Source organism: Mustela erminea, chromosome 3 (genome assembly GCF_009829155.1).
Source record: "Mustela erminea isolate mMusErm1 chromosome 3, mMusErm1.Pri, whole genome shotgun sequence".
Taxonomy (NCBI): Eukaryota; Metazoa; Chordata; class Mammalia; order Carnivora; family Mustelidae; genus Mustela; species Mustela erminea.
Genome location: NC_045616.1, coordinates 91,817,634 through 91,842,937, shown reverse-complemented (window position 1 = coordinate 91,842,937; position 25,304 = coordinate 91,817,634). Strand labels below are relative to the sequence as shown.

Here is a 25,304-nt window from a genome sequence, read left to right as displayed (position 1 = left end):
AGAGCCCCATCTGGGGCTTGATCCCAGGACCCTGAAGTCATGACCTTAGCTGAAGGCAGAGGCTTTAACCCACTGAGCCACCCAGGCACCCCAGTAGTATTTTTATTAATGAGATAAGGAATGTAAGTTATCAGTGTGCTATGGATGCAAAAGAAAAAAAAAACTGCGTTAATTGAAGTGGAGTATGAGAAAGGGACACCGGGCGCCAGGGTGGCTCAGTTGGTTAAGCGACTGCCTTTGGCTTAGGTCATGATCCCGGACTCACTGGATCGAGTCCCGCATTGGGCTTCCAGCTCCGCCAGGAGTTTACTTCTCCCTCTGACCTTTTCCCCTCTGTGCTCTCTCTCATTCTCTCTCTCTCTCAAATAAATAAATAAAGGAAAAAAGGGGGGGGGCACAGTTAAAGTGGTCTTTAGTCTTTTCAGTTTATTCATGTAAGTCTCCAGGAATGTATTGCCTGTCATAGTGTGTGTATTTAGATTTAGGGAACACAATCTAAATGAGGTACAGAAGAGTGCATAAGAGTAAACAGGACCATGTGAGAAATAGTTAAAGAAAAGAAGAATATTTAGGTTGGAGTAGAGGACTTGATAGCATCCTTTAACCCTTTGAAAAATGTCTGTCACTTGAAAGAATCATTGAGGAGTAGACTTAGGACCCAATTGGGAAGTTAAATGAAGCGGTGTCTGAGCATAATGTGAGAAAAGGTCTGGATAAACATTACTTGGAGATGAAACAGGTGATGTTGGGAAGAGGGCAGATACTGAATATGCTTTTCAATCCACGTCTTTTTGGTAGAGGCACGGTGGTCCATGTGGGAAAGAGAGCAGGGAAATTGATGAAATCAGTTGGAGGATGGAATTAGATCCATTTAATGTTTGTCCAACTCCCAGGGAATCTTAGACTTTATGGTAGTGTTTAAGGTAGGTGTGGTGATGGGGCCTTTCTGGTCGATCAATTAAGCTTTGCCAGAAAGAGGTCAAACATTTTCCATTGGTACGCAGAGTGTGAATCATCTCTTGCCCTTAGTGCTTACATCTCCCTAAGTACCTGAGGGAGAAATGCTGAGTGATAGTTTCTTGCTCACTAAAACCTGTTGAAGAGAAGAAATTTTAAGAGTAAGTTAATGATTATTTTGTGAGCTGTAGTGTAGATTAAAAAGTGTTGGGTTGGGGTCAGTGCCACAGACCACTGTTGGGGTGTAAAGCAAATAAAGACACTCACTTGTGAATCAAAGCTGGTGCTGGTGAATGCACATCTGCAGAGTGTCTTCTGTCTAGAGAGGAGTGGGCAGGCGGTATACCTCCAGACACAATTCAATAATGAACATGGGGAAATAAATCATGGCCGCTGAATATATATCTTTCTGAGTATAAATATGCAGTAGATGTACACGTTGTGCAATGACATGGGCGAAAGTTACAGGACTCTACTTTTCCTCATTGACGTGTGAACAGGCTCGCATGCCGAACGAAAGGTGTTCGGCCAAATCTTTGTGTGTTGTTTTAAATTTAACTCTTTTAGTGCCAAAAGAAGAGTTTTTAGTATGATGGATAACAGGATTTCTTTTCTTTCCTTTTTTTTTTTAAGATTTTATTCATTGGGGCACCTGGGTGACTCAGTTGTTAAGTATCTGCCTTTGGCTCAGGTCATGATCCCAGGGTCCTGGGATCGAGCCTTGCATTGGGCTCCCAGCTCAGCAGGAAGCTCTTTCCCACTCCCCCTCCTTGTGTGCTCTCTCTTGCAGTCTTTATCTTTCTGTCAGATAAATACATAAAATCTTTATAAAAGGAAGAAAAAGATTTTATTTATCTGAGAGAGAGCTGAAGGCAGATGCTTAGCCAACTGAGCCACTCAGGGACCCTGGATAATTGGATTTTTTTTTTTTTTAATAATAGGATTTCTTAAGAAGACCACAAGTAGTAGAAGAGTTTCCCTGTTTTTTAAACCTTACTGTTTCTTTTTAAACTTACTGAAGAAAAACTTGTACTTATTAGTGGACATCTTCCTAAGGGCTACAACACAATGTGAAGAACTCCTTTTGGAACCAAAGGCAGTGGAAAAGTAGATTAGGAATCCATTTGTTCCTGATCTGAAATTAGAGTCTATTAAAAGTAACATTTGACAAGATATTAAGCAATTCTCCATGAGAAATTGCTCCATAGTTTCTGGGTATGTTCTTTTTTAATTTAGTAAAAATAAAGAGTAAGAGAAGAAATTGATTAGATAAGGAAATTAATCTTTAGCTTAAGTTAGCCACTATGGAGGATATATACTTTGGTGAAAGTATGTAAAAAATAATACTCGTCCTGTAAAAAAAAATCATTACTTACGTGTTCTGTTTTTATTAACAAAGATAAGAATGTTTTAATTGGCCTAAACTTATTCATGCCTTTGTCTAATACAAAATCCTCAGGATTCTGAAGAGGTGTACTCCAGGTTTTCGCTTTCTTTCTTTCTTTTTTTTTTTTCCTTTTTTCTCTCTCTTTTTTAGGATTTATTTATTTGAGAGAGCAGGGGGGAAGGGCAGAGGGAAACAAATCCCAAGCAGACACCCCGCTGAGCACAGAGCCCAACTCAGGTCTTTATCCCACGACCCTAAGATCATGACCTGAGCTGAAGCCAAGAGTTAGACGCCCAACCAACCAAGCCACCAAGGCGTCCCACCGAGCTTTCCACTTTCTTAAAAATACCAATCACATAGTAAAATGAGAGAGTAAATCTGCTTGTCAGTTGCACACTATAAAGCACCGTGCTAGCATCAGTCATCTTAAGGAGCTCACTATCTCATAGGAGATTACTTTAACTTTGAAGGCTGTCTTCAAATTGGTATCAAAATTAGATAGATGTGTAGATACCTTAGCATCTCTGAGCCTCTCTCTTTTGAGGGCACCTATGAAATATTGGTGGATAAGCAGTTACTGAAGAATAACATGGCTGCTACATAAGGAAATTGAGGTACTGATAAAAGACAGATTTTTGAAAACTTATTTTTAAGTCTAATGTAATGCTTTAGATTAGAGGAAGCAGATTAAGGGATGTAGTTACACTTGACTGGCCCTCCCGTGCCCCTCTCCATGCCCACGTTTTTATGATCTAGTCCAAAAAAAAATTTTTTTTTTAAAAGATTTTCTTTATTTATTTGACAGACAGAGATCACAAGTAGGCAGAGAGGCAGGCAGAGAGTTAGTGAGGGGGAAGCAGCTCCTTGCTGAGCAGAGAGCCTGATGCGGGGCTCCTGGGATCATAACCTGAGCTGAAGGTAGAGGCTTTAACCCACTGAGCCACTCAGGTGCCCCTAGTCAAGGGTAATTTTTACCAACATAGATATCAACATCTCAAGGACCCTGTTTGTGATTTAAAAATTGGGTTTGGGTTGTTTACATTGGTGAGTAAATAAATTACTTTCTTGAGGATAAAGAGAAGCATTGCATATCATCAAGAGAAGTACAAGACAGAATGTGTAAGTCTTTTAGAATGTCTCTAAAAAGAGCATATGCCAATGATCAGGAGTTGAATCAACAAAAAGTGGAAAAACTGCTACCTTTTATAAACGTTAGTGACTGAACTGATGACCTTAGTTCTAGCGTATGAATGTGAAAGGAGAAGTTTATAGATTTACTTGGCAGACCACAGCTGACTTGAAGTATCTGTGTAGTGTGAGAGAGGAAACATTGAAACTTTCAGGAACAGCTATTATAACAGCTTTTAATCAGTAGCTCCCAGTATGATAGCTCCCAATCTTATAGTCAAGCCAGTGGTAACACAGACAGTCCTCACTGAAAAGGTGTGTGAACATTAGGATCATTCTGTAGCCATCTTCATGACTCTTAAGCAGTAATAGTCATAAGGCAAATCTAAGCTCCCATGTGTAGTGCACTGTTCTAGGAAGCACAGGGTTTGTAGCTTATTCAGGAAGCTTTCTCTGTACTATGATGAGAAAGGAGTTAGGTTGATTCTCCAGAAAACCCTTTACCCTTTGATACTGGCTTTTCTGAAAATGCTGAGGATGAATGGTTACTTGTGAATAGTCTAGGAAGGCAGGATGTGTATTATTCTTTGAAGAGATTTTCAAGGCCTCAGTGGGGCTTTAATGTGAATTTTCTTTTTTCTTTTTTTTTTCTTTTTTTTTTTTTTTTAAAAGATTTTATTTATTTATTTGACAGAGAGAAATCACAAGTAGATGGAGAGGCAGGCAGAGAGAGAGAGGGAAGCAGGCTCCTTGCTGAGCAGAGAGCCCGATGCGGGCCTCGATCCCAGGACCCTGAGATCATGACCTGAGCCGAAGGCAGAGGCTTAACCCACTGAGCCACCCAGGCGCCCTCTTTTTTTTTTTTTTTTTTTTTTTTTTTAAGATTTTATTTATTTGACAGAGAGATCACAAGTAGGCAGAGCAGCAGATGGGGGTGGGGGAGCAGGCTTCTCGATGAGCAGAGAAGCCCCACCTCCCCCATGCAGGGCTAGATCCCAGGACCCCGAGATCATGACCGGAGCCGAAGGTAGAGGCTTAACCCAGTGAGCCACCCAGGAGCCCCTAATGTGAATTTTCTGATCCTTAGAAGTTGAGACTAAATGAGCAGTTCTTTGACTTAAGATGATCAGATATCTGGGAGTCACAATGCTTTGTATGTAATGTCCTAAAATTGGCAAACATAGAAGACCATTGTATGAGTTTGCAATGATATTACTACCAAATTCATGTTATCGAACTTAGCATGGTTAATGATTGCTAATTTTCATTAATATACTTCAGTCATTCTGAAAATGTTGTCATTTTATGTAGGAAATTCAAGAGAAGCGTTGCAGGTAACATGACACAGGAACTGGGACCTGAGTAAAGTGAGAAATTGAGCCGTGGGGATATTTGTTAGAAAAGTGTTACAGGCAAAGCACCAGTACAAATGCCGTGATGTGGGAGCTTCCTTGGCCAGTGTCCCCAGCGCAGAATAAAGAACGGGGAATGTGGTATGAGAGAGGAGGGGATGAGGACAGAAAGCTGTACTGATGGTGTGAGCATGGTGAACATATAAGACCCTGTACAGCTGGGGTAGGAATTTGGGTTTTTATTTATTTATTTATTTAAAGATTTTGTTTATTTATTTGACAGAGATCACAAGCAGGCAGGGAGGCAGGCAGAGAGAGAGGAGGAAGCAGGCTCCCTGCTTGAGCAGAGAGCCCGAAGCGGGTCTTGATCCCAGGACACTGAGATCATGTCCTGAGCCGAAGGCAGAGGCTTTAACCCACTGAGCCACCCAGGTGCCCTACATTTTTAGTCTTAATGGTTACACGTGCACAGAGGTTTAATGGTACCCCTTCTATACTCCTCTTCAATCTCTTAGCTGATTATTGTGGTATTCTACTTCTCTAAATAGTGTGCTTTTATTTCTCCTTTTTATTTTTGTTTTTTTATATTACTTAATGACTTCCCATGGGGGAATGTAATTTCTTGTTTCCCTTCCTCCTGTCACATTCTTGCATCATTTTCATCCTTTATTTTTTCAGTAGATTTATGTTGTTACTTTAATTGAATCAGTATATAACATTATGGCAATCTAAATGTTATTCAGAGCTGGGCAGTGTATTAAACTGATTTTTTTAAATTTCTTCTATACCTTTTTGTTTTCTCCAGAGATAATTGTCTTTTTATGTTTGTTGACTGGATTTCTATGTATTTAAAACTAATTAAATGCCAAACTCTATTAGTTACATAAATCTATCAAATAGTTGAAACACGTCAAGTTTTCTGTTTGTTTCATCTTCCTTAAGGAGTTTTTTCAGAGCCTGTTGACCTGTTTTAGTCATGGTTTGTTGTTTTCCCTGCTTGACACACAGTTGCTGTCCTGGGATCCATCATTCTGGGACCAACAAAGAGTTCCCCTTTGCTTCTCACCTTGTTAGGTCCCCAAAGATCTGTAACCCAAGAATAGATCTTTTCTTAAATTATTATTTTTTTTAAATAGAAGGCTTCATGAATTTCTGTGTCATTCTTGCATTAAAGGGCCATACCAATCTCTGTATCTTCCCAATTTTTTTTAGTAAAGGTGTTGCTAAAGCGAGCACTTAAGTGATTAATTTTAAAAAATTGTTTTTATTCAAGAATAATTAGTATATGGTATTATATTAGTTTCAGGTGTACGATATCCAGGTGTACAATATTCAGTACAATATTACTCAGTATTCATCCTGATAAGTGTACTCTTAATCCTCTTCACCTATTTCATCCATCCCTACATCTGCCTCCCCTCTGTTGACCACCAGTTTATTCTGTTTTTAAGTCTGCTTTTTTTTTTTTTTTGTCTTTTTTTATTCTTTGTTCGTTTGTTTGGTTTCTTAAATTTTACATATAAGGAAATCATATGGTATTTGTTTTTGTCTGACTGGCTTATTTTGCTTAGCATTATACCCTGTAGGTTCATCCATGTCATTGCAAATGGCAAGATTTCATTTAAATGACTTTTTTTTTTTTTTAAGATTTTTATTTATTTATTTGACAGAGAGAGATACACTGAGAGGGAACATAAGCAGGGAGAGTGGGAGAGGGAGAAGCCAGCTTCACGCCAAGCAGGGAGCCCAATGTGGGGTTCGATCCCAGGATCATGACCGGAGCTGAAGGCAGATGCTTAACGACTGAGCCACCCAGGCACCCCTAAATGATGCATTTAAGAAAAAAATATTTTTTTAAGATTTATTTGACAGATTGAGAGAGACAGTGAGAGAGGGATCACAAGCAAGGGGAGTAGGAGAGGGAGAAGCAGGCTTCCTGCTGAGCAGGGAGCCCCATGCAGGGCTCCATCCCAGAATCCTGGTTTATGGCCTGAGCTGAAGGCAGATGCTTAATGACTGAGCCATCCAAGTGCCCCTGAATGACACATTTTTAAAGATTGCCTTCTACCTATATAGGATTTGTGCCCTCTGAGTTGCTTTTCTCTTTGCTTTGGTTTCTGCATTCTGTGGATGTCTGGGAATCTGTAGTTTTCTACTTGTGTTAAAATTCAAAGCTCTCTGTGCCAGAGCAGGACTTACTCTTGAGTTTCAGTGTTGTGATCTGGTTGGGTCTTTCTTTTGGAAGGGGAGTATCTTCTGCTTGTCTGTCCCTGGAGGAATAATGGGCAGTCTTTGCCTGGAATAGGAAGGTCTGTCTCCCATTTTGGGTTGGGAAGGAGTCCCTGAGGGAGAGGTGGGAGTCTCAGCATCAAGCATTATGTGTTTACTTAATGCTTTTCCTCTTAGGATGTTATCCTTGGTTCATCCAGTCATGCTCTTGTTTTAGTCTCTCCAGAAGCTAAACCTTTAGTGTTGGCTAGGATGAGAGAAAGGTCCATTGCCTGGCTAAGTAGCAGTTGGGTGGAGGTCCGGTGATTTGATTCCTTTTTTATTTTTTTTTTTTTTGAATGCTTCTTAAGCAGACCTTGTATCAATTCTCCTTCTTATTTTGGCGCCCCACCTTTCACCTCCATGTGGGAAGAACAGCTTTGTTCTCAATTTTTCCTCACTGCTAGCATGGGATTCTGCTTTCTTGAGGTTGATTAATCTAATACCATCTTAAAACATTTTTATTGCTTTTTGTTTTGTTTTACTGGCAAATAAAGGGGTATTTACATACCATAAAACTCATGCTTTTATTTTTTTAAAGATTTTATTGATTAGAGAGAGTGTGCATATGATTAGAGAGAGAGAGTGTGCCTGTGAGTAAGGAGAGGGAAAGAGAATCCTAAGCAGATTCCCTGCTGAGCACAGAGCCTGGTTCAGGGCTTAATCTCATGATCTTACAACCCTGAGATCATGACCTGAGCCAAAATCAAGAGCTGGATGCTTAACTGAGTCACCCAGACACCTCTCCCTTCTTGCTTTTTTAATCTTTTTCTGTATGACAGTACATTTGAAAGCTTTAAATTAAACAGACTAAAAAATAAGAACAGTGCAATAGTCTTACATTAATTAAAGAAATCAGCTTTTAATTTTCCCACAAGGAAGCCACCAGTTCCTATGTTATTAGCAAGTTCTACCAAATATTCAAGGAATAACTATATTCCTAATCATTTCAAAGTATGAAAAAGGATGAATACGCAACAGTTTATAAGATCATTGTAATCTTTTTTTTTTTTTTTTAAGATTTTATTTATTTATTTGACAGACAGTCACAAGCGGGCAGAGAGAGAGGAAGGGAAGCAGGCTCCCTACTGAGCAGAGAGGCCAACTCGGAGCTCGATCCCAGAAGCCTGGGATCATGACCCGAGCCGAAGGCAGAGGCTTTAACCCACTGAGCCACCCAGGGACGCCTGTAATCTTTTATTTTTAAAAGGGCTCTCAGTCCTCATTATATACCATAAAAATTCACCTGTTTTAAATGTATAATACAATGGTTTTTAGTGTAATACGCATTTGTGCAGCTATTACCACAATCCAGTTTTATTTCTTTTATTTATTTATTTATTTATTTATTTATTTTTATGATTTATTTATTTATTTGACAGAGAGAGATCACAAGTAGGCAGAGAGGCAGGCAGAGAGAGAGAGGAGGAAGCAGGCTCCCTGCTGAGCAGAGAGCCCGATGCGGGACTCGATCCCAGGACCCTGGGATCATGACCTGAGCCGAAGGCAGTGGCTTAACCCACTGAGCCACCCAGGCGCCCCAGTTTTATTTCTTTTAAATCCAGTTTTAGAACATTTCCATCACCAGAAGGATGCCTCATGCCTACTTTTACTCATTTCCGGTATTCACCCCAGTCTGAGGCAGTTGCTGATCTACGTTCTATCTTTATAGATTTGTCTTTTCTGGACATTTTATATAAAATTCATGTATTACACATCTAACTTATTTTATTCAGCATAATGTATTTGAGGTTTGTCCATCTTATAGCATATCTTTCATTGCTGAGTGGTTAGTATTCTGTCATAATGATGTATATCATATTTTGTTTATCCATGAACTGTTTGATCAGTATTTTGGATTATTTCCCCTTTTTGGCTGTTACGAATGATGCTGCTGTGAATATTTGCTTACAAGTGAACATATGTCTTCATTTCTACCAAGAGGTAGGATTTCTGAATTGTGTGGTAATTTATGTTTAATTTTTTAAGAAACTGTCAGACTTTTCCTTAGTGGCAGTTTCATTTTATAGACCAATATAATATTGGTATCGCAATCAAACAAGGTATATTTTAATGTACAATGATGCAGAACCCCTAAAAATTATATTAGGGAGCCAAATATAGTAATGCTTATAATAATAAATCACATTGACATTAGTATTGTTTAGATGCAAAGGCTAGTTTAATATTAGAAAAATCAACTAAGAGTCACCAGGGTGGCTCTGTTGGTTAATCACTGACTCTTGGTTTTGGCTCAGGTCCTGATCTCACAGGTCCTGAGATCAAGCCCTGCAGTGAGCTCTGTACTCAGTGGGTAGTCTTGAAAATTTTCTACTTCTGTCCCTTATTTGCACACACTCTCTATCTCTAAAATAAAATTGGGTCACCTGGGTGGCTCAGTTGGCTAAGTGTCTGCCTTCTACTCAGGTCGTGGTCCAAGGGCCCTGGAAATCAAGCCCCATGTCCGTCCAGCTTCCTGCATAGCAGGGAGTCTCCTTTTCTCTCCCCTGCCCCCTTCTGGTGCTTATGCTTTTTCTCTCTCATAAATAAATAAAATCTTTAAAATAAAATAAATCTTGTCTTAAAAAACGAAAAAAAACAAAATAAATATGTATAATCCACCCTATTATTAGAATAGAGGAAAAAAACATACTGTTATCTAAAATGTGGAAAAGGCATTTGATAAAATTTCATTTATTTTTATTTTTTAAAAGATTTTATTTATTTATTTGACAGAGGGAGAGACAGTAAGAGAGGGAACACAAGCTGGGGGAGACGTAGAGGGAGAAGCAGGCTCCCAGCTGAGCAGGGAGCCTGATGTGGGGCTCGATCCCAGGACTCCAGGATCATGACCTAAGTCAAAGGCAGATACTTAACGACTGAGCTACCCAGGTGCCCCTAAAATTTCATTTATGATTTAAAAATTCAGTAGAGGAAGAGAGATAGTTGGAATAATCCAGATAAGAGATGTTTAGGTTTAGGGAAGGAACCCAGGATTTCCAAGTGCCTTGGGTAGGACTGCTCCTTTCACAGATTTCACATCATTGATTGGAGGGAAAATGTCCTAGAATTCTGTGTATTCCTGGCAAGACCTTTATCCATTCCAATTTCCAGTTTCTTACCACTCTCTCCGTGATCATTACTTCTATTTTTCTATTTTTCTGGTTTATACCAGGCATCTCAAGAGTCCTAGAGGTACCTATATCCTGCCCCTCAACAGTATGTCAGCCTTCGTTGTTCTCTGTGTTCCTGTTGCTTTTATCAGTCTTTGACACATAGTGTATTTATCTGTCTACCTTCCTTCGAATACAAACTCCATGAAGACAAGGTTTTGTCTGTTTTTACTGCATATTGTAAGCACCTAGAGCAAATGCTTTATGATACAGTAGCTCAACAAAAATGTTTTGAATAACTGACAGAAAACAGTGATACCAAGGGAGAATAGTTGTATCCCAGATAAAGTTTTTTTTTTTTTTAAGATTTTTAATTTTTTTGTATTTTTTTATTTGACAGACTGATCACAAGTAGGCAGAGAGGCAGGCAGAGAGAGAGAGAGGAGTAGGAGGCAAGCTCACCTGCTGAGCAGAGAGCCCGACGCAGGACTCGATCCCAGGACTCTGAGATCATGACCTGAGCCGAAGGCAGAGGCTTTAACCACTGAGCCACCCAGGCGCCCCCCAGATAAAGTTTTAAGATTGAGAGTACTGAATTTGTTGGTGGATTGGGTGTTAGATCGTTGAGAGAGAGAGGTAACAGATGGCTCTTAAATATGTGAATAACTGTAGTTCCCGTTCTTAGGAGGGGGGAAATGGAACAAAGAAAATTATGGGTTAAAATCAGTTATTTGAAGGTAATAATTTTAAAAATCACTAAATGTTCTCAAAATTTCCTTTTTATGTGTGTGTCGGGGGTTATTTTTGTTTATTTATTTTTTTATTTTTTATTTTTTATTTTTTTTAAAGATTTTATTTATTTATTTGACAGAGAGAGATCACAAGTAGGCAGAGAGGCAGGCAGAGAGAGAGAGGAGGAAGCAGGCAGAGAGAGAGAGAGGAGGAAGCAGAGAGCCCGATGCGGGACTCGATCTCGGGAACTCGAGATCATGACCTGAGCCGAAGGCAGAGGCTTAACCCACTGAGCCACCCAGTTGCCCCTGTTTATTTATTTTTAAAAAGTTTTTATTTGTTTGAGATAGAGAGCACCAGTAGGGGAGCAGAGGGAAAAGCAGGCTCCCTGCTAAGCAGTCTTGATCCCAGGACCCCAGGATCATGACATGAGCCCAAGGCAGACACTTAACTGAGCTACCTAGGTGCCGCTTTTTTTTTGTTTGTTTGTTTTTAAAGATTTTATTTATTTGAGAGAGAGAGGCAGACTCCCCACCGAACAGGGATTCTGTTGCAGGGCTTGATCCCAGGACCCCAAGATCATGACCTGAGCTGAAGGCAGATGCTTAACTGACTGAGCAACCTAGGTGCCCCTTTTCTTTTCTTTTGTGTTCTCTTTTCTAAGGTTTTATTTATTTATTTGACAGAGAGAGACACAGCAAGAGGGGAAACACAAGTAGACTGAGTGGGAGAGGGAGAAGTAGGCTTCCTGCTGAGCAGGGAGCTGGATGTGGGGCTCGATCCCAGTACCTTGGAATTATGACCTGAGCCAAAGGCAGATGCTTATCAACTGAGCCACCCAGGCACCCCCAGGTGTCTGTTCTATTTGGTTTTAACATCATACGATTTTTGGAGACTATACTCACCATATTTATTTGCAATGTGTTTTTAGGTCATGCGCATTGTGGATAATGTCCGTCCCGATCGACAGACAGTTATGTTTTCAGCTACTTTTCCCAGAGCTATGGAGGCTTTGGCTCGCCGAATCTTGAGTAAACCCATTGAAGTGCAAGTTGGAGGCAGGAGTGTGGTTTGCTCAGATGTGGAACAACAAGTGGTGAGTACAATCTTTAGGAAATCCTCAGTTTCCTGAATGTTTAGGCAGTATGTGATCCTTTGGGGATCACTGTGATGAAGGCAGGTAATTATCTAATCTTAAATAGGATACAGCTCAGCCATTAATATTTTATCTGATAAACTCGAATAAGCAGTTCCTTGGAATAGCATGTTTAAAGATTTTATTTTTTATTTATTTATGTGACAGACAGAGACCACAAGTAGGCAGAGAGGCAGGCAGAGAGAGGGAGGGAGGAAGCAGGCTCCACACCAAGCAGAGAGCCCGACATGGTGCCTGATCCCAGAATCCTGACACCATGACCCGAGCCGAAGGCAGAGGCCCAACCCACCAAGCCACCCAGGAACCCCGCAACAGCATGTTTAAAATGCTCTTTTTAGTTCCTCCCTTTAGAAGAGATGGGACTGGTGGATGGAAATATCATATACCTATTTTATTCTTTAGTTAATAGGATGTGAAGTCAAGAGGCAGAGGGAACTAGATGATGGTTTACTCACATTGGCAAGTCCCTTCTCTCAAAGTTAGACTTCTTTTTTTGTTCTGTTTTACTGGTTAATTGGTTAAAATCAACATTTTACTTCCCATTCCTAAAGATATAGCAAGATGTTGTCATTTAGCCATTTGTCACAAATAAAATAAATATTTTTGCTTAAGAGATATATCTGCATTTTTACTCCCATTAACTTGGTACCACTTGATATTTTCAGATTGTGATTGAAGAAGAAAAGAAATTCTTGAAGTTACTTGAGCTTCTTGGCCATTATCAAGAATCAGGATCTGTCATTATATTTGTGGATAAGCAGGAACATGCTGATGGTCTTCTGAAAGATTTAATGAGAGCATCTTATCCTTGCATGTCTCTTCATGGAGGTAATGTTTAGTGAAGTATCTGTTGAGTAGTTAATTTGGCCAAGCACTGCTGTGTTCTGAATGATAATATTTACCATGTACTGTAATTTAGAGCCAGATTTCATACCATCTATCTCAGTTTTATTCACAACTCTATGGGGAAGTTCAGTATTATTGTTGTTCCATCTTAGAGATATAAAGGAAAGAAGACATTGGTTTGACCAAACCATATAGCCATTAATCAGATAAAGAGAAATTGAACTTAACATTTCTGTTTCATATTAAATCCTTTCCATTGTGCCATGCTACATAGAATTTTCATGATTTACATTAGACCTTTAATTGAAAAAACATTTCTGTTTTTGTTTTTTTAAAGATTTTATTTATTTATTTGACAGACAGAGATTACAAGGAGGCAGAGAAGCAGGCAGAGAGAGGGGGGAAGCAGTTTCCCTGCCGAGCAGAGAGCCCGATGCGGGGCTCGATCCCAGGAGCCTGGGGTCATGACCTGAGCCGAAGGCAGAGGCTTAACCCACTGAGACACCCAGGCGCCCCAGCATTTTGGTTTTGATGTACCATTTCCATTGTTAAATGTATGTGGGACTTATCTGGTAGTCAGTGGCTTTGTAATCAACCAGCCCAAAATTTAGTGTCAAGTGTCATTTATTTATAAATCTGCACTGCGGGTGTAGCTCAGCACATATTATCTAGTTTCTGTTTCATGTTGTATCTACTGGGGTGGCTTAATTGGGACTGGGGGTCCATTTCCAAATTGCCTTAACTTAGGTGGTTGGCGTGTTGGCCCTGGCTCTTGACTGAGCTCAGTAAGGCAATTGGCCAGGGGTGCTGGCCAGTTGTCTGCAAAGGGTGCTTCCCTTTGCAGACCTCTCCGTGGGACTACCTGGCTGGAAGGCAAGGACCAAAAGCTGATTAGGCCAGTTAAGGATGGTACTGGGAATTGGCAGAACTTTCATTTTCACAATATTCTGTAGGTCAAAATAGTCCCAGGACTGGCTGAGATTCAAGGGGATAGAGGCATAGACTCCCAGTTCTTGATACGAGGGTCATTCCCTATGCAGAATAGTATATACAATAGGCCATACTTCTGCTATCATCTTTGAAAAATACAGTCTACCATACCATATGTCATTGTGGATGTAATTAAAGGAGCTTTGAGTTACTTTGACGGTATATATTTGGTTAACTTTTAATGTTTGAAAATACCTCATATTTTCCCCTTTTTTGGTTACTGGGATAAAATATACATTATGTAAAATTTACTGTTTTAACTATTTTTAAGTATATAAATCAGTGGCATAATTTTCTGTGAGGCTTATTGATGTTTTATCATGTATCAGAATTTCTTTTTTCTTTTTTTTTTTTTAAGATTTTATTCATTTATTTGACAGAGAGAGAGAGAGCACAAGTAGGCAGAGAGGCAGGCAGAAGGAGAGGGAGAAGCAGACTCTCCGCTGAGCAGGGAGCCCAGTGTGAGGCTTGATCCCAAGGCCCTGGGATCATGACCTGAGCCAAAGGCAGATGCCTAACTGACTAAGGCACCCAGGTACCCCCAGAATTTCTTATTTTTTTAGTAAGTATTTTAATTCTAGTATAGTTAACACAGTCTGTATTACATTTAGTTGTTTAATATAGTGATTTAGTAATTCTACACATCACTTAGTGCTTGTCGTAAGTGTACTCTTAATTCCCATCACCTATTTCACCCTCCCCCCCCTTTCCACATCTCTAGGGGTAACTCTCAGTCAGTCTGTGCTCTAGTTAAGAGTCTGTTTCTTGGGGCACCTGGGTGGCTCAGCGGGTTAAAGCCTCTGCCTTCGGCTCAGGTCATGATCCCAGGGTCCCGGGATCGAGCCCTGCATCGGGCTCTCTGCTTCACAGGGAGCCTGCTTCCTCCCCTCTCTCTGCCTGCCTCTCTGCCTACTTGTGATCTCTGTCTATCAAATAAATAAATAAAATCTTTAAAAAAAAAAAAAACAGAGTCTGTTTCTTGTATATATGCATACATATACCCTACATCTTTTTTTTTTTTTTTTTTAAGATTTTATTTATTTGACAGAGATCACAAGTAGGCAGAGAGAGGAAGGGAAGCAGGCTCCCTGCTGAGCAGAGAGCCCGATGCGTGGCTCGATCCCAGGACCTTGGGACCGTGACCTGGGCCAAAGGCAGAGGCCTAACCACTGAGCCACCCAGGCACCTCACACCCTACATCTTTATCCACTCATCTATTGATGGATACTTGGGCTGCTTCCATATTTTTCTTTGATTATTTATTTATTTCTGAAATTATTTATTTATTTACTTGCATATTTGTTTGTTTGTTTGTTTTGACAGAGGGAGACACAGTGCAAGAGGGAACACAAGCAGGGGGAGTGGGAGAAAGGGAACAGGCTTCCCACAGAGCAGGGAGCCCAACACAGGGCTCAATCCCAGGACCTGGGATCATGATCTGAGCCGAAGGCAGATGCTCGCTCAGTGACTGAATCACCCAGGTTCCCTTGCTTCTGTATTTTAAATAATAGTGCTATAAACCTAGGCATGCATATGTCCTTTTGAATGAGTGTTTTTGTATTCCTTGGGTAAATACCCAGTTGTGCTATTACTGGATTGTAGTGTAGTTCTATTTATAAGTTTTTGGGTAACCTCTATACAGTCTTCCCACAGTGGCTACACCAATTTGCATTCCCCCCAAGAGTGCTTGAGGATTCTTTTTTCTCCACATCCTTACCAGCACTTGTTGTTTCTTGTGTTGTTGATTTTAGCCCTTCTAACACGTGTGAAATGATAGCTCATTGTAGTTTTTATTTGCATTTCCCTGATGAGCAGTGTTGAGCATCTTTCCATTTGTCTCTTGACCGTCTAGATGTCTTCTTTGAACAAATGTCTGTTCATGTCTTCTGCCGATTTTTTTAAAATTTCAATTCAATTAACATATATTAGTTTCAGGGGAAGAGGTCAGTGATTCATCAGTCTTATATAATACCCAGTGCTCCTTACATCACATGCCCTTCTTAATGTCTGTCACCCAGTTACCCCATCTCCTCTCTCCCCTCCCCTCCAGTAATCCTCAGTTTGTTTCCTATGATTAAAAGTCTCTTATGGTTTGTCTCCCTCTCTGACTCCATCTTGTCTCCTTCTCTGACTTCATCTCCCCTCCCTCTCTGATCTCCCTTCTCCTATGCTCATCTGTTTTGTTTCTTAAATTCCACATATGAGGGACACCTGGGTGGCTCAGTTGGTTAAGCCGCTGCCTTCGGCTCAGGTCATGATCCCAGCGTCCTGGGATCGAGTCCCACATCGGGCTCCTTGCTCGGCAGGGGGCCTGCTTCTCCCTCTGCCTCTAGCCTACCACTCTGTCTGCCTGTGCTTGCGCTCTGTATCTCTCTCTAACAAATAAATAAAAATCTTTAAAAAAAAAAAAATTCCACATATGAGAAAGATCATATGGTATTTGTCTTTCTCTGACTTTATTTTGCTTAGCATAATACCCTCTAGTTCCGTCCACATGGTTGCAAATACGTTTCATTCTTTTTGATGATGCTTAACCGACTGAGTCACCCAGGTGCCCTTCTTTGTTTATTATTATTATTTTTTTTTTTTTTAAAGATTTTATTTATTTATTTGACAGAGAGAAATTACATGTACACTGAGAGGCAGGCAGAGAGAGAGAGAAGGAAGCAGGCTCCCTGCTGAGCAGAGAGCCCGATGCGGGACTCGATCCCAGGACCCTGAGATCATGACCTGAGCCGAAGGCAGCGGCTTAACCCACTGAGCCACCCAGGCGCCCTATTATTATTTTTTTAAAGATTTTATTTTTAAGTAATCTCTTTGCCAGTGCGGGGCTTACATTTACAATCCCAAGATCAAGAGTTGCACACTCCATTGACTGAGCTAGCCAGGCTCAGTTGTGTTTTTATTTCACTTGCCTCAGGAGATGTATTTATGAGAATGTTGGTTTGGCTGGTGTCAGAGAGCCTGTGCTCTCTTCTAGGATTTTTATGGTTTCAGTTCTCACATTTAATTCTTTAACCCATTTTGAGTTTATTTTTAAGTATGGTGTTAGAAGAATTTCCTTTTTGTTAATGCTAAGTAATAGTCCATTGCATGCATATACCACATTCCCTTTTTTCATTCATCTATGGATGGACACTTGGGTTGTTCTGCCTTTTGGCTTCTGTGAATAATGCTACTTTGAACACTGGTGTACAAGTATCTGTTGGAGTTCCTGTTTTCATTTCTGTTGGGTGTATAGCTGCAAGTGGAATTGCTGGGTCATATGGTAAGTCTATTTTTAACTTTTTGAGAAACCACCATGCTATTTTTTATAGCCGTTGCTCCATTTTGTATTCTCACCAGCAGTGCTGTAGGGTTCCAGTTTATCCATAGCCTGTCCAGCACTCGTTGTTTTTCCTTTGTTTCTTTTAAAGATTTTATTTATTTGGGGTGCCTGGTGGCTCAGTGGGTTGGTTAAGCCTCTGCCTTCGGCTCGGGTCATGATCTCAGGGTCCTGGGATCAAGCCCTATATCAGGCTCTCTGCTTGGCAGGGACCCTGCTTCCCCCTCTCTCTCTGCCTGCCTCTGCCTCCTTATGATCTGTCTGTCAAATGAATAAATAAAATCTTTAAAAAAAAATTTTTTTTTTCAAGATTTTATTTATTCATTTGACAGAGAGAGAGAGAGAGAGCTAGAGGGCACAAGAAGGGGGAGCAACAGAAGGAGAGGAAAGCAGTCTTCCCACCAAGTAGGGAGCCCAACGTGGGGCTCAGTCCCAGGACCAACACGGGGCTCAATCCCAGGATCATGACCTGGCAGATCAAAGGCAGATGCCCATCCATCTGAGCCACCCAAGCGTAGCTTGTTATTTTCTCTTGTTTTAGTAATAGCTCTGCTAGTGAATGTGAAGTAGTATGTCATTTTGGTTTTGATCTCCATTTTTCTAATGACTGAGATTGAGCATCTTTATAGGTGCTTATTTGGCATTTGTACATCCTCTTTGGAGAAATATTCTAGGCTTTTGCCCATTTTTTAAAGATAATTTGTTTATTATTACTATTTTTTAAAGATTTTATTTGTTTATTTGACAGAGTTCACAAGTAGGCAGAGAAGCAGGCAGAGAGAAAGGAGGAAGCAGGCTCCCTGCTGAGCAGAGAGCCCAATGTGGGGCTTGATCCCAGGACCCTGGGATCATGACCTGAGCCGAAGGCAGAGGCTTTAACCCACTCAGCCACCCAGTTGCCCCGCTTTTGCCCATTTTTAATGAGTTTTTTTTCCCCCCCCAATTGCTGAGTTGTAGGATTTCTTTATATATTCTAGATAGCAGTCCCTTATCAGATGTACAATTTACATATGTTTTCTTACATTCTGTGGATGTCTTTTCACCCTCTGGGTAGTCCTTTGATGCACAAAAGTTTAAATTTTGAAGTCCTGTTTATATATATTTTTATTTCCTTTTTTTTTTTTTTTTTAAGATTTTATTTAGAATTCATAGTTGTTCTCTGTAGGAGGGTTGGCCCAATAAATAGTTTCTCCTTCATTGAGGGAAATGTGTGTTTTTTCTTTTTCTTTTTTTGTAAGATTTTATTTATTGATTTGAGAGAGAAGGAGAGTAATCATGAATGGGGGGAGGGGCAGAGGAATAAGCAGACTCACAGCCTCAATGCTGGACTTGATCTCAGAACACTGAGATCATGACTTGAGCCAAAGGAGATACTTAACCCACTGAGCCACCCAAGCACCCCAGAAATGTGTTTTTTCTGTAAGTAAGGACATTTTCCTCCATAATCCCTTGTCTGTACTTCTCTTGTCTCTTTTTGTCAGAATTGCATCACATGGTTATGCCTAAATCATTCGTAAGCAAACAGAATGATTAATGGTTCTTAAGGTATTGTACTCCTGCGGGTCTCTCAGAATTTCAGAGGTTCATGAGACCACAAGTATTTGTGTAATAATCTCATTATGTGCTTTGCCTTTTCCACTTTCATTCCATTAGGAGTGAATAGAGTAGTTTTCTAAAGGCTTCATGGCATGTTATATTGCACCAGATTGGATGCAAAAGATACAACATGCAACTGTCCTCTACTAAGCCAGACATTAAAGAGATTTACAAAGTTGTGAAGCATCTTAATAAATTACTCTACTATATCAGAACGGTTATTTTCACAAAAATATTATCAATTGTAATACATAATTGCTTTTTAAAAATTTTTAAATAAGGTAATAACTACTTAAAAATTTTTCTCCATTCTGGTTTCTTTCTTTCTTTTTTTTTTTTTTTAAGATTTTACTGATTTACTTAAGAGAGACAAAGAGTATGAGTGGTTGAGGGGGTAAGAGGGAGAGGGATAAGCAAATTCAGCCCCCTGAGAGTGGAGCGTGACACGGGGCTTGATCCTAGGACTCAGATCTTGAACTGAGCTGAAGCCAGATACTTAACTGACTGAACCACCCAGGTGCCCCAGTTAGAGTTTCTAACACATTTAATATAGATAGAGATGACTTATGTAAAGTAAAACTCTCTGAGTTTGATCTTTATTAATTTTAAGACTATAAAGGCAGCCTTAGCGCAGAAAGTCTAAGGGGGATTCATTCACATCCTACTACTGAGAATTAGGCTCAAGTCTGGTTTGATATACATGACCGTGTGTTGGGTGGATATTTGAATGAAATTGGGGTTATGTTTAAAAGGAAGAGGGTTGGGGCACCTGGGTGGCTCAGTGGGTTAAGCCTCTACCTTCGGCTCGGGTCATGATTTCAGGGTACTGGGATTGAGTCCCGCATTAGGCTCTCTGCTTAGCGCGGTGCCTGCTTCCCCCTCTTCTCTGCTTTCCTCTCTGTCTACTTGTGATCTCTCTCTCTCTGTCAAATAAATAAAATCTTTAGGGAAAAAAAAACAAAAACGAAATAGAAGGAAGAGGGTTAATTGTTGGACAGGTATCCCATATACTTCACTTAGTATATTATATTCACTTCATGGAATAAGGTACATGCAGTTGAGTTAAGTAGTCGGGATATGTCAGTCTAAAAAGCTTTGGCACCTTTTAAATTTAATTTATATCGATATTGATTCCATTACTTTTTCTTGTAAGACTTTTGGGGTCAGTGTTAGATTCCACTTGCTTTGACATTAGCTCCAAATACTTTCTTTAATTCAGTCTTTGAAGAGTACATTTAAATTTTAGGTAACATTAATTAACATTGATACATACATAGATGTTAAGTATTCTCTTTTTTTTAAAAGATTTTTTATTTATTCATTTGACAGAGATCACAAGTAGGCAGAGAGGCAGGCAAAGAGAGGGGGAAAGCAGGCTTCCCGCTGAGCAGAGAGCCCGATGCGGGGCTCGATCTCAGGACCCTGAGATCATGACCTGAGCCGAAGGCAGAGGCTTTAACCCACTGAGCCACCCAGGCGCCCCTATGTTTTTTTTTTTTTTATTATTTATTGGGGCGCCTGGGTGGCTCAGTGGGTTAAAGCCTCTGCCTTTGGCTCAGGTCATGATCTCAGGGTCCTGAGATCGAGTCCCGCATCGGGCTCTCTGCTCAGCGGGGAGCCTGCTTTCTCCTCTCTCTCTGCCTGCCTCTCTGCCTGTCAAATAAATAAGTAAAATCTTTAAAAAAAAAAAAAAAGATTTTTATTTATTTATTGACAGAGATCACAAGCAGTCAGAGAGCCAAGCAGAGAGAGAGAGAGAGGGAAGCAGGCTCCCCGCTGAGCAGAGTGCCCCATACGAGTCTCGATCCCAGGACCCTGAGGTCATGACCTGAGCCGAAGGCAGAGGCTTAACCCACTGAGCACCCCGCCGCCCCAGGTGCCCCAGTATTCTCTGTATTTTTAAACTCAAATCTTATGTGAAGTCTTAGGATATTTCCTACTGCAGAAATCAATATCAGGGTTTGAGAATTTACCCCACTCCATTTTATAATTACTAGAAATTCTCCATCATAAAATCAGTTTGTAGTCTGAGTATCTTACAGTAGAACATTTTGGCATTTTACATTCTCCTTTATCAGTTCCCTCGAGGCTCTTTGGGTAACATATTTAACCAATTGGGTATATACTTTTTAACCAATGTATTTCAAACTTTAATAGGAAAGTGTAATCTCCTAAGGATCTCGTTAAAAATGTAGTATCTGATTCAGTAGTTTGGAGAAGGAGTTGAGATTTTGCATTTCTAATAGTGTCCCATGTGATGCTGCTTCTGTTGCTTGGAAAAACAATGGTTGGCAAGGCTCTAATTGACCCATAAGAGAAAGAGAACGATATGAATCCTGTTAATGTAGGCTGAATGTACCTGCCTTTATCTGCCGAACAGGTATAGGTAAATGAATCTGAGATGGGACTTCTGCATTTATAACCCTTATACATAAGAAGGGGAACCATACAAGGGCAGATTTGGAAGATTAATAAATGAATTAATAGCAGTAGCCTTTGATCTTGCCTTTAGTGTTTTATTTTTATACTGTTGTTGGTGGATATGTGGTCAGTGTACGTTGGATTTATTCTTTACTCTGTGTTTAACTTATTTCTGTTACTGAGGAAATGAAAAATTTAATTGCAGTGTGTGGTTTTATAACTTTTTTTTAAATTTACTTGCAGGCATTGATCAATATGACAGAGATAGCATCATAAATGACTTTAAGAATGGGACCTGCAAACTTCTCGTAGCTACTTCTGTTGCTGCTCGGGGTCTAGACGTGAAACATCTGATTCTTGTAGTAAATTACAGCTGCCCCAACCATTATGAGGATTATGTGCACAGAGCAGGACGGACTGGAAGAGCAGGCAATAAAGTAAAAAGAATTTTTCAAAGTTGATTTCCATTATAATAAAATATAGAGGGTTTTTTTGGGTAGGATTTTAAGCAGTAAATAATAAAAGTTATGAAGACATTTTGAAAATGATCAATTATCAGAGTATGGGGACTAGTTGATATTTATCATTTCTGTATATAGTAGTATTAAAATTGTCAGATAACCAACCAGCTGTTCTATTTAGGCAGATAGTATTAATTGTTTATGTCCTCTTTTAGGTTTGTTTTTTTTAAATTTTACCCTACCTAAAACTTTCTGTGTCGGCTGTGTAGGTATATACGTACATGTATATAATTTGCGATCTTTCATTAATTTTTTTAAAAATTTTTTACAATATTTCTTCATTGGAGAGAGAAAGAGCGAGTGTGAGCGGGGGAGGGAAGGTAGAGGGAGAGGGAGAAGCAGACTCCCTGCTGAGCCTGGAGTCCAATTCAGGACTAGATCCCAGGACCCTGGCATCATGACCTGAGCTGAAGGCAGATGCTTAACCTGCTAAGCCACCTAGGTGCCCCTTTCATTAATATTTTTACCATGTAGGACCATAAAGTATACTTTTCCCCAAAACTGTCACCCTTTTTTCTCATTACTCCCCTGTCCCACTCCATTTGCTATGTATATTACTTGCTTTTTAAACTTGTCTGTAGTCTGGTTAAGTATATAGTCTAAGTCATTCTTTTTCTTTTCTTTTCTTTTCTTTTTTAAGTCTAATTCATTCTTCTTGAAGGCAGCAAAATATTTTGTTGTTGGAAGCATTGATGATGATACAATCCTGGTCATTTCTACATAGTGAAACAATAATGTTAATAACAATAGGCTATATTTATGTAGTTCTTATGGAGTTCGAAGTGTTGTTTTCAGTGCTTTTCATACATACTGTCTCACTTTATCCTCACAATTTCCCTTTGAGGTAAATAATATTACCCCAGTTAATAGATGAGAAAAGCTAAGGCACATGAAAGTTAAGTTACTTGCCCAAGCTTGCACAGCTAATAAGTAGTGATGGCTCTTATTCTTTTAACCTGAGTTATTCTATATATTTGGGAAAGTGTGTACAGGGGCACATAGTAAAAATTGTAGCCTTTTTGGTCCACATCCAATCTCTGTCATATGGGGTGTGTCGTGTGTGTGTGTGTGTGTGTGTGTGTGTGTACATACAGACCTTAAAAAAGAATTGATATAACTAACTTCATTTTTGTATATGTGTGTGTGTGTGTATATATATATATTGTACACATGTATATATATACACATGTATGTATACATGTGTGTCTATATACTTGTATACACACATATGTATATTATAAAAAGATGAAGTTAGCTACATCATCTCCCTGGGGATTCTCTAAAGCCTTAGGTTTCACATGTCTCCAGGAACTTTTTTTTTTTAAGATTTTATTTATTTGTCAGAGAGAGTACGAGCTGGGGGTGTGGCAGTAGAGGGAAAAGCAGGCTCTTCGCTGAGCAAGGAGCCTACCGCAGAACTCAGTCTTAGGACCTTGGGATCATGACCTGAAATAAAGACAGACACTTAATGGACTGAGCCTCCCAGGTGTCCCTCCAGGAGCTTTGCGGTTCAGGCAAGAAAAAGGCTAGAGTTGTGCATGTGTATGTATGTACGTACATACATCCATACAAATACATATATGCACACACATAAATTTTTAAAATCTTTTATTGGTCTAAAAAACTGTGTAGGGGAGGGGTGCCTGGGTGGCTTAGTGGGTTAAAGCCTCTGTCTTCGGCTCAGGTCAGGATCCCAGGGTGCTGGGATCGAGCCCTGCATTGGGCTCTCTGCTCAGCAGGGAGCCTGCTTCCCTTCTTCTCTCTCTGCCTGCTTCTCTGCCTAATTGTGATCTTTGTCTGTCATATAAATAAAATCTTTAAAAAAAAAAAAAAAAGAAAAGAAAATCTATGTAGGGGAAAAAATATGTGGAAAGCTACATCCTAGAAAGTTGATACAAGTTAGTTGGAATAGAGTGGTAGAGTAGGTCGTGTAGGAAAGGAATGCAAATAGAAAGGGTAAAAATAATGTACTATATTAAAATTCCTATGCATGACCGTGCATTTGTGCATTTATCTAAAATCATAATTCTGTATACATGAAGAAATCACACTTTCTGGTTTTGCTTATTTATTTTTTTTTTTAAAGAAAGCACCTTCCTACAGAATTTTTTTAAGATTTTATTTATTTATTTGACAGAGAGAGAGAGAGATCACAAACAGGCAGAGAGAGAAGGGGAAGCAGGCTCCCCGCTGAGCAGAGAGCCCTATTCGGGGCTCAATCCCAGGACCCTGAGATCATGACCCAAGCTGAAGGCAGAAGCCAAACCCACTGAGCCACCCAGGCGCCCTTGGTTTTGCTTATTTTTAAATATTTAACTTAAATATTTCACTTGTAGCATTAAAGAATTTAGTAGGACTCTCCTTTTTTAAAAATTCTTCAGTAATGAAGTTAGTCTTAAGAGGATATATTAGGTTCAGATTTTATCTTGTGATCTGAGTAAGAGTCATGTTGTTAGTGCCTAATAGTTCCACTTTTTCATCATTCATTAGGGTTATGCATATACTTTTATCACAGAAGATCAAGCTCGCTATGCCGGTGACATAATTAAAGCTCTTGAATTGTCGGGAACTGCAGTACCTCCTGATCTGGAGAAACTTTGGAGTGATTTCAAAGATCAGCAGAAAGCTGTGAGTTTTTTTTAACTCCCATTGTTTTTATGCAGCTCATTATTGTGTTGAATATTTAATACTTGTAAACCTTGATGGGATTATTTTATCTTTTTAGGAGGGGAAAAGGAGTGAAAACAAAATCCTCTCTTGCTTCAGCTCAGTATTACGCAGAGTTCTTTTTTTGTTGTTCTTGTACTAGATGAACTTTTTGTTACATTGACCTGTATGACCTTGAAAAATAATTACTCCTAAGTTCTTGAACACTAAAGCTTTTTAGTATGAAACTAACCTTTTTTATTTTTCCTTGAAAGGAAGGAAAAATAATTAAAAAGAGTAGTGGGTTCTCTGGTAAGGGATTCAAGTTTGATGAAACAGAACAAGCTTTGGCTAATGAGAGGAAAAAGTTGCAAAAAGCGGCTCTCGGTCTGCAAGATTCAGATGATGAGGATGCTGCAGTTGACGTAAGTGTCCGTTTTCTAAGCCTCATTCTTGCCAGTTGAAGCATTGTTGCTTTCGTCCTAGAGGTCTTAACCATTCTTATCTCTTGTTGAGATAGCCAGTTCTTGCAAACCTTTTTGGTATGTGCCCTTCCCTACCCTTTCTCTGTCTCTGTGTATATTCTCCTATGCCCTATCCATCTTTATGTATTTTCATAAAAATGAGGCCATGCTTCTTTATAAACCTTCTTTACAACAATAGTCTTAGGTTAAAATCTTCTCGTTTTAATAAATTCATTCTTGCATTTTTTTAAAGTGAATTTTTAAAGATTTATTTCTATTTATTTGAGAGAGCGTGCTCGCATGCCCAAGTGGAGGAAGAGGTAGGAGAGAATCTTGTGCACGCTCCCTGCTGAGCACAGACCCTACCAGCGCTTACTCCCACAACCTTGAGATCATGACCTG

At 39.7% G+C, this 25,304-nt stretch overlaps 1 protein-coding gene across 1 annotated transcript in view; it reads left to right on the top strand.

Moving 5' to 3' along the window:
* DDX46 (DEAD-box helicase 46) overlaps positions 1-25,304 on the top strand; it is a 74,385-nt gene that overhangs the window by 31,583 nt on the left and 17,498 nt on the right. Inside the window, exons 15-19 of the mRNA XM_032337931.1 lie at positions 11,869-12,033; positions 12,759-12,921; positions 21,515-21,708; positions 24,283-24,420; positions 24,714-24,863. Coding sequence (XP_032193822.1) covers positions 11,869-12,033; positions 12,759-12,921; positions 21,515-21,708; positions 24,283-24,420; positions 24,714-24,863 — 810 coding nt within the window. The remainder of the gene's footprint in view (positions 1-11,868; positions 12,034-12,758; positions 12,922-21,514; positions 21,709-24,282; positions 24,421-24,713; positions 24,864-25,304) is intronic.